This window comes from Peromyscus maniculatus, chromosome 4, assembly GCF_049852395.1.
Source record: "Peromyscus maniculatus bairdii isolate BWxNUB_F1_BW_parent chromosome 4, HU_Pman_BW_mat_3.1, whole genome shotgun sequence".
Classification (NCBI taxonomy): Eukaryota; Metazoa; Chordata; class Mammalia; order Rodentia; family Cricetidae; genus Peromyscus; species Peromyscus maniculatus.
Window position 1 is genome coordinate 9,924,927 of NC_134855.1, and position 9,350 is coordinate 9,934,276.

General features: G+C 58.9%; 1 protein-coding gene across 1 annotated transcript; it reads right to left on the bottom strand.

Moving 5' to 3' along the window:
• Positions 1 to 840: 840 nt before the first annotated feature.
• Positions 841 to 9,084, bottom strand: Dolpp1 (dolichyldiphosphatase 1). Its single transcript, XM_006983423.4, has 8 exons — positions 8,886 to 9,084; positions 5,603 to 5,703; positions 5,318 to 5,402; positions 5,126 to 5,225; positions 4,874 to 4,972; positions 4,253 to 4,381; positions 3,813 to 3,902; positions 841 to 2,184 (listed from the first exon to the last, which is right to left on the bottom strand). Exons 1-8 carry the CDS (start codon positions 8,959 to 8,961, stop codon positions 2,148 to 2,150), a joined length of 717 nt encoding a protein of 238 aa, XP_006983485.2. The 5' UTR covers positions 8,962 to 9,084; the 3' UTR covers positions 841 to 2,147.
• Between the last annotated feature and the right edge of the window lie 266 nt (positions 9,085 to 9,350).

Sequence of the window (9,350 nt, forward strand, 5' to 3'; positions counted from 1 at the left end):
GTACCGGGTGAGGCCTTGGGCTCTGACTAGGCCCCGGTTCAGGCAGAGCTCACTGTAACTTAACACTGTGACAAAAATTTGAAGTCCAAGCTGGGCATTGGTGGTGCACGCCTTTAATCCCAGCACTCAGGAGGCAGAGGCAGGCAGATCTCTGTGAGTTCAAGGCCAGCCTGGTCTACAGAGTGAGTTCCAGGACAGGCTCCAAAGCTACAGAGAGAAACCCTGTCTCGAAAAATCAAAAACAAAAAATAATTTAAAGTCCAAGATACATTCCTTTTCCTGGGGTCACTACTAGCCAGCAGTCATACCTGTCAAGATTCTACCCCCTCCCCCAGTACTTCACCCAGCTTCCCACCACGTGAGGAACACGTGACCTCCCGTGTACCCTCACCCAGAGAGTGTGGCTGTGTACCTTGGCATAACCTGCCAGGAAAGGAAACTATCTGCTTCGGGCCAGCCTGTGCTCACTCAGTCCTGCAAGGCCTCTGGCTACCAGCCTGGCGGACAGGCATTCCTGCCAAGGCAGAACGCACAAGTGAGTAGATCATGGAACCCCTGTGAAGGGCAGGGTCTCCCGAGTCCTCAAGACTTCTGTGGAGGAAAAGCTGGCCAGGGCTAGCCTCTGCCAGGCAGGGGGGGCGTCTGACAGGAGCAGAGACACGAGTGGCAGACCCCAGAGGCTGGCGACCTCCTGTGGCAGATGTTGAGGCCACTCAAACCCTCACTTTGGGGGCTGGCGGGGACTAAGTCCCCTGGAAATGCTTGTGGCTTCAGAGGGCCACCTGTGCCCCGGCTGTCACAGCCTCCTCTCCTGAGCTCAGTTAATGTGTACTCAGCCTCCAGAGTTTCAGATTTTATTTTAAAACAATAGTAAACAATTTTATTTTCTTAAACCACCTCACACTTGGCTTGTCTCAAGCAAAAAGTCAAAAATAAAAATCCTAGGGGAAGGGGAGGGAATGTGACTGACTACCTCCCTAGAAACCAGCCCTGGCCCTGGCATCTCGAGGGGCTTGGACACGGCCTTTAACAAACACGAAAGGAAAGCACCAAAAACTTGTGCTTCAGCAGCAGGTTAGGACCTCCACGAAGAAAGGGGGAGGGTTCGAACACAGTCCCCAGGGGCTGCTGCAGTTCCGGAAGCATCTCCACAACTGTGGCAGGCCGACGCGGAGAGAGGCCCTAAGAGGGACTCCTTGCAGCCGGGCAGGTGGGGGTCGAAGAGCCCACACCCAGGCAGCCTCCAGGGCAGGCCAGGGAGGACAGGGACAGATCCAGAGCACACAGGACAGCTGATGGGGGGGGGTGTCAGCATTGCCACACGGCCAGAATCCTAGCTCCTGGTTCCTCTGTTTGTTCAAGTGGGGATGAAGACGGACAGACTGCCACTGGATGGCCAGACAAAAGCAGCTGTAAACGCTTGGGTGTGCTCACCCCTGTGTGCAGGCTCTTTTGTCAGGAGGGACAGAGGACCAGGGAAAGCCCTTGTGATGTTGGGTGGGTCTAGGGAAGAACGCGATGACAGCAGCCGACAGACGGGTGCTCGCCCTGGGCCCCGCCCCCAGGCAAGGAAACACTGACAAGGTTCTGGAGTGGGGGCAGGGAGGGCAGGGGAGGCCTCGCTCGTGGGCCCCAGGCCCCAGGCCCCACTCAGGTCCAACAGGAGGCAGGCCGCCCCAACTCAGGGCACGGGGCCTGGGAGCTGACCGGGGTCCCTTTGTACACAGGGCAGCCACCGCGGAGCAGCCTCTTCAGCCTGGACTCCACAGTCCCCAAAAATAAATAGTGTGCGCTCCACCACCTGGAGTGCCTGGTCTCAAGACCAGAGGACCGAGCCCCTGTGCTCTACCCAACCCAGGGCCCATGCCAAGAGCACTTCCACCCAGTCAGGAGCCGGCAGCAGCAGAGCCAGGGTCTCCGGCCATGTGACCCACAGACAGCAGGCCCTCCCAGGGTCCTCGCCGAGGGCCTGACTCAGCCCTTTGGTCCACCATGTCCATTAAAATTAAAATAAGAAAAAAAAAGGCTCCACTTGGTGACTTGGGTCTGTCGAGGTCTCTGCTTCACCCCTCCGTCCATCATCCTGTCCATCCCGTGAGGCGTGGCGCAGGCCAGATTCGGGGGCTTGACCCAGCCACGCCCGCCAATCACTGCAGCTTTGTCCCCAGCTTGCGTTGTCTGTTCCTGCAAAATGGGGTGATTTCTATGTGGGGGTGCCTGGTGTTGAGTGGCCAGCCCTACAGCTCTCCTCTCTCCCTGCTCAGTCTCAACGAGACAGGCAGATGCCCAACCACAGCCACCCTGACCAGGGCCAGGCCAATCAGAGCTCCTGCCACGGACTGGAACCCGAGGAGGGCCAGCGTTAGCCTGGGCTGTGTCATGATGACCCAGGTTTGGAGCTCAGGAAGTGAGCAGGGGATGGCAAGATGAGGCTGGGACAAGACAAGGAAGGTCAGTGGTTCTTGTCTGGGCCTGACTAATTGTGGGGGGTTCTGCCGCTACGGCCAAAGCAGCTAGAGAGGTGGGGTGCTCTTCTTGGAGGAGGATGCAAGCAGAGGAAGGCACACTGAAGGGGGCTGCCTGGGACGGAAGCGCCTACTTGGAGGGGCGCAGGAGGAGTCACTGCTCTTCTCTAGAGGGGCTAGCTGAGGCTCAGAAGGAACGGTGCTGTGTAAGGTACCTGTAGAACTAGAGAGCTAACCGTGGCCCACAGGGTCCTGCTGTGATGGCCCCAGCCCTCCAGCTTGCACCCCAGGCTCTTGCACACCAATCTGTCTGTCTTGAGAGCTTCGTGCACGCTGTTCCTCTTCTCAGACGCCTCTGGGGGGGCCCCCCCGCTGTGAAAGGCCTGCTCATCTGTGTCACTCAGTGTCACTCAGGACTGGCCTGCTCTACTCTGGGAGCCTGTCACTCCCGAAGCCTCTGAGCTGCACTCCTCCGTGTGGATCACGTGGGCTGGCCCTTCCGTCCTCATGGACCCCCGCTGCTCTGAGCACCAGGAGGGGGAGAGCATGGCTGTCTCACTGTGCTCAGGCCCTGCACAGCCTGACGTGGAGCAGGTGCCAGGGAGAGTTAGTGAATGAAGGCAGGTGGCAGCTGGCTGAGCAGGGCCGGGCAGGGCTGGCTACTCTGGGAGCCAGGTGGGGAGCTGAGCCCAAGGCATCTGGGGCCTTTCCGTCACTAATGGGATTGCCCTGCCCTAACCCTCCAATCCCCTTTCCTCATGGATCCGAGGCTTTGCCCTTAAGCTCATTAGGATAATGTGGACCTTGATGTCCTGACACATCCCCTAGCTGCTGGACACCCGCCCTGCTCAATGGCCTATTACCCCTCCTGGAAATCTTCCAGGCATCCTCTGGAGCCTGACCTGACTTTCCTCAGAGCTTAGGGAGAGGCTAGCCTTCCCCCACCCCTGAAGAACTCCACCCCAGACTGAGGAAGAGCTTTGCCCTAACTTGCACGTGGCTTCAAGATGGCCCCCAGCTCAGTGTGCCTCAGCTTACCCAGCTAACAAAAAGCTACACAGTTCTGAGGATGGCCACACTCATATGCCCTGAAAACCCCAAGGCCCAGCTCTCTGTATCTGTGCTGTAGAGGGTAAAGGTACACACTGGGTCAGCAGTTTACCACCGGCTCCCTCATCCCCTGACACACAGAGCTCAGGCAGGTGATTTCCTTCTCTCTAAGCTCACTTTTCCCATCGGAAAAACTGGAGCACAGGAGAATTCAGTGTCAGAAATGGAAGCAAGTATCTAGCTTTTGAGGAGCCTTCCAAATGGGGGGCAGCGTTGACTACTGTCCCCTGAACTCACCTGGCTTCTGCCCTGGTTACTGTGTACTCAAACCAGAGCACATTGGGAATGAGGCTCGTGTCCCGGATGAGGAAAAACTCGGAGATGGGCCTGGAGAAACAGATACCCAAAAGCCAGGGCCATGGTGAGGGCATGAGTCTACCACCAAGTCAGACGTCCCAACAGTTCCTGGGCCCCTCCAGCCTCCTCCACTGCTCCATGAGACTGGCTGCCTTCTAAGTCTCTAAGTGCTGAAGCAAGGGCAAAGGATGGCACTCTGGCTGCTGAGCCTGAGATACCCATAAGCCCCTGGGGGAGGTGGTAGCCAGGAGAGTAGGCACTACAGCCTCATGCCACCAGAGGCCCAGACACTGGGCCACCCAGGACACCAGGCTCTCCAAAGATGGTCATACCTGTAGGGGGGCGGGGCAGAGTGCTGGAAAGGGATGGGGATTGGTTACCAGGCTGCTATCCTGGGGAACAGTGGGGTGAGAACTTCCTGGGTGAAGATGAACCAAGCGATGGCCATGAGGCTTCCAGCAATACCTCCATAGAGTACCTGACTCCAGGTGTGGTACAGCAGGTAGACCCTACGACAAGGCCAGAAGGGAAATTCAAGAGAGACAACCAGAGACAGGCTTATACACTACCCCACGCCCCAGGGCCAGTTCCACAGCACCCTGTGTGTGTGTGTGCAGATGTGAGGACACACACAGAAGAGGCCCTTCCAGAGGCAGGAGGGATGGATGCTGGAGCAGCCCATCTCCAGACTTGCCTCCTTCCTGGCCAGCTCTTACACTGGAGCCCCCCCCCCCCCCCCGGCCCCATCCCCACCTGGCCAGGAAACTGGGGACAAATGGCTAATACAAGAAGCTGCTGTTACAATTGTGGGCTTAGGCTGCTATGTTAACAAGAGCAGCTAGAGCCCTGTCTGTTCAAATTAGAGACCATGTCCCTTTCCCAGTCCTACCATCCAGTCTCTGGGCCCGGGGTCCACAGGGACTGTTCAAAAGACACCGAGATCCTAGCAGGACCCCAGATGGGCAGGCTGCAGGGTGGGGCTCCTCCTCCCCCCTCCATACCTGCTATAGGAGACGAGAAAGGCTGCGGTGAGGAGGCCTAGGGTGAGCACATGCCTCCACAGCAAGTCCAAGAACCTGGCGTTATTTGTTTGATGCATTCTGGAAAAAGAGGTGCATCACACAGTCTCAACCCACAGCCTGAATAAGGGCCTCCCAATAGCCCTTGGTCCCATCCCAAATCCTAGTGCAGCAGGTCCCAGCAGGACATAGCTCCCACAGGGTGGGGTAGGGGTTAGGGGTGCAGAAGCTCACCTTAAATACAGGAAAAGGAAGGAATAGACGGAGAAGAACCACATAAACTGGGAATGGCTGGAGGGCATCCCGTACTTAGTGCCCACTGCCGTGTGTGGGCCTGGGGAGGAAAAAAGAACGGCATCATGGGAGGACATGGGCTTCCTCATCATGTCCAACATGAAGCCCTGGGTCCTTAAGTCCCAGCCCTACCTCCACAGGGCCGAGGCTCCTGGATGACGTGTTTGATCAGCCAGTTGACACCTTCATTCAGTGCCAGGCCCCCGAGGAATGAAATCTGCTGGGAAAGACGGGCACTCAGTCAGGCCTCTGCACACCTGCTGGCCGCTACCCAGTCCCCATGACTGTGGGCTCCGAATGGACAGCCTAAACCGATGAGTGAACAACCTAGACCCAGCCAGGAGACCCTACAGGCTTTGCAGGGTAAGGCGCTGCAGACCGAAGGAGGGTTCCGGGCAATGTGGGGCCAGAACTCACCGTGTGTAGCTCCCGCTTGAAGATGATGAGGGTCACAAAACCAACAATAACAAAAATAGGGCTGAGACTCAGGTAGGCAAGGAGGTGGCCGGAGAGATCACCTGCAGGGGCAGGGTGAGACAAGGGCATGGGCATCAGAAGACGGGCCTGAAAGCCAACAGGGCCTAAACAGAACAGCAGGTCCAGAGCCACAGCCACGGACACCCAGTTACGTACCAACTCCCCCACAGCTGGAAGGGTGCACCACCAACCACAAAAGCCCACACACCATGCGTTTTGAGAAGGGGCCTCTTCGTCTCCATTGCACAAAAGGAACTAAGTCTCAGCATGGCTAGGTACTTGTTCAAGGAGCATAACCAGAGAGAGAGGGAGCCCAGATGAACCCCAGTCTCTGGCCTGGTCTAGATACTGTAACCATGGCTCTGCCGGAGGAGAAGTCTGAATCCCAAGGTCGGATGCCGCACAGCTCTGGGCTGCCCGTGGGGTGGGGCCTCTGGAGAAGGAAGTCTGTGCTCTTCCAGACACCAGATACAGAGCCACACTCAACGTGGCCACCCACAACAGTTAGCAGTTTCTCAAAACTTCTCCACAGGCAAGGCGCTGGCTTTTCCCCTTCTACCAGAGCCTACATGGAAGCAGTGAGGACCACGGGCCTCTCTGAGACACAGAAGCTGGAGTTCAGAGCCATGCTGTTCCCTTGCTCACAGGCAGGGCTCCAAAGGCCACTCAGCACACACAGAGACAAGGTGGTGACTGAGAAGCTACTCTGGGGTCAGAAGCCACCATTCACTTCCTGTAGCAGCTTGGGCTGCTACAGGAACTCAGGTAAGGACTTTACCTCCCTAGACGGCCACACTCTCTCCTCTAGGGTGGGGGCAGTAGTATCCTTCCCACGGCTGTGAGAAACAATGTAAGATGCCCGGCATGGTCTCTGGCACACAGGACATTCCCACAGTGGTGCTCCCAGAGGCTGGGGGAACCCAGTATGGGAAAGAGCCCACACCAGCAGCCTGGCCTTACACAAGCAGGCAGGTACCCACAGAGGCCAGAGAGCAGATCCCAGGCCTAAGAGTCAGCTGCACACACACCTTATCCGGTCCTCCCAGAACAACTGACGGAGCTGCCCAGCGACCAGGTTCAGATGCTGATGTTGCCACAGTCCCACTAAGGAGCACTGAGTGAGTGAGTGCCCGCCCTTTTCTGAGCCCGTATCTGCCCAGCCCCGAAGCTCTGGCTCTCAACTCCACTGATAACTGCTCGCTACGAGGACAGGGCATGGCAGGGCCCCTGAACCTTTGGCCAATTCCTCAGGTTGTCTGACAGCAAGCAAGCCCCTCGGGCTTTCCTGTACACGTTGCTAGGGACTCTGGCCGTCCCCTCTCGGCTCCACACCCCTCCCGTCCTTGGGATGTGTTTCCGTAGGCCCTGCTTACCAGGCTCCGTGCAGTCCCGGCCCGCTTCCCTCCCACCCACTGCCCCAGTTGCAGGGACGGCTCTCCAGCTCCCTGAATACACTGTGCTGTCCTACTTCTGGATCCACGCACACGTGGCTCCCCCCCCCCCCCCGGGGTATTGCCTAGGTGAACTCAGCAAACCAAAGCCAAGACCCAGCACCCCTACAAATCCCACCAATGGGACCATCACAAAACTCTCGGCCTGATGGGAGGATGTGACTGGGCCGTGGTTCATGGCAGTTGTGGGATGGGCGCTTCTCTTTGTCCCCTTATACTTCGGGTCCCATGAGGGGGTGACAAAGTCCCTGCACCCCACTGTCCTCCAAGTGGAGTAATGTATGACACTCCACAGGGCCCAGACACCATGGTAGACAGACAAAAGGAGCATGTTCACTATACTGAGGGATATGTAGTGCAGGGCTTCCAGAAGGGTATCCAGGGGACTGGACTTCACCAGATGCCCCCAGGCTCAACCGGGTCCCACGGCACACACAGCCTGTATATGTCATGGTGTTCTTTCTCAGCGGCAGGTGCCTTCTCCCCTGTGAGGTCATGAGCCCTCCAAGAAGCTTCTCTGAAGCCAGGGAGGGAAAGTCAGGAAGGTGCGGAGACCTCAGTCAAGCCTCTCCCCTTCTCCAGGCCTGGTTTCCCTCCTCTGGAGCAGAGACTTTTCACAGAGCAAGCGTGCAGACACCTCACCATTCCAAACCCAGAGGCAGCTCAAGGCCTAGCCCCTGGGAGATGCTAAGGGGATGCAGAATGAATGAATGAGTGGAAGGATGCATGGTGAACAGGCACTTGGATAGGGCCCAACGCTGGGTAGGATTGCCACACCTTACGTCTAACCCACAGCACCCAGAGGCCAAGTTCTCCCTGCCTGTGGCCCTGTGCTCTCAGCAGCACCGAGCTCCCCCTTCCTGGACAGCCAGAGGTCGGCATGGGGCCTCCAGCGGCTCAGCAACAAACATCCATCCAGGAGGGCGCTATCACGCTAACACGCTGGAGACAGACGGAACTTCAGGGGTTTACTGGGTGTTCCCTGTGGGCTAGGCCCTGTGCCCAGCACCTCTCAGGCCTGTGGGCATTTGATTCACACACCATTGCAGAAAGGAGACACTGTACTTAGAGCCCCTTAGGAAGATGGAGCGACTGGAACGGTGGTGCCTCCCCTGAAGCCCGGAAACGTCTCACCCCAAGGCCTAGGCTCCGCACCACTCTCCGGAGCCGGAACTTCAGAACCGTGGCTAATGGACCTTCCCACCCGAGAGGCGGGCACTCCCAGAGGCGTGTCGGATGGAAGCTCTTACAAGTCAAGCTCCCGGGGGCTGTGTGCCCCCTTGGCGACTAGCCTCTGCCCCGCTGCTCAGGGCGTGGCGCCGCAAATCCTCCCAGACCCGGCCTAGACCTGTACACTGCCTGCAACAGAGAGCTTTCTCCAGCAAGCAGCCCTCCGCATAGTGAAGCAAATTGGCACTCCCCGGCTCAGGGGAGGGCGGGGCACCAGGGACAAGGTCCAGGACCAGATCTCTGCCCGCCCCACCCAGACCTCTGGCCCAGGACAGCCCCACCAGCACCCCGGGACCCCGGAGAGCGACTTGGCCGCGCAGCCGCAGAGTGCACGAGCGAGCGGCTCACAATTTCGCCCAGCTCATCGCCGCCTCACTGCGCCTGCGCGGCGCGCGCGCCGGCCGAGCCCCTCCATGGCTCGCTGTTTGACAGTTCCCACCGCGGTCCTTCGGCGGCCCCACGCCGGCCCACGCGGCCCCGAGCGCCCGGGGCTGGGGCGCCGGCCCCCGGAGGACGTCCTCGAGACCGGGGCCGCCTCTTACCTGCAGGGTATTCGACGTGGGTGAGGGTCACCGGCCGCCATGAAGCGGGGAGCGAGCACTGTCCGTCCGCTGCCATCTTACCCGGAGACCGGGCTTCGCCGAGCAGCCAATGGGGAGCAAGGGGGGCGGTGGTCCTGACCTATCACGCCGGGGAGGCGCCACGCACCCAATCCGGGCCCGATTGCAGGTAGTGGCGCAGCCATTCAGGGTGCAGGCCGTGAGGCTGGGCCGCGCGGCGAATCAGAGAGCGGGGACCCTCGCAGCCTTGCCAGTGTCCAATCCCGGGTGAGCGCAGGTAGTTGCCTAGCCAATCAGGAGGACGGGGGGCTCCATCGCAGGACAGAGTGCAGAACAGCCAATCAGAAGGTAAGCCTGGCTCGGAGTGTGGACAGGGCGAGCCAATCAGGCGCTATCTCGGGGGGCGTGTTGTACTTTGGTGGGAGCTTTGGTTCGGCTGGCACCTGC

Excerpts from the sequence above, each read along its gene's own strand:
- Dolpp1 (XM_006983423.4), bottom strand. The coding sequence starts at position 8,961 with ATGGCAGCGGACGGACAGTGCTCGCTCCCCGCTTCATGGCGGCCGGTG. Across the intron at positions 4,382-4,873 it reads TTTCTCGTCTCCTATAGCAG|GGTCTACCTGCTGTACCACA; the intron begins GTATGGAGGGGG and ends GCCTTGTCGTAG. Across the intron at positions 2,185-3,812 it reads GTAACCAGGGCAGAAGCCAG|GAACAGACAACGCAAGCTGG; the intron begins GTGAGTTCAGGG and ends CCCATTTTGCAG.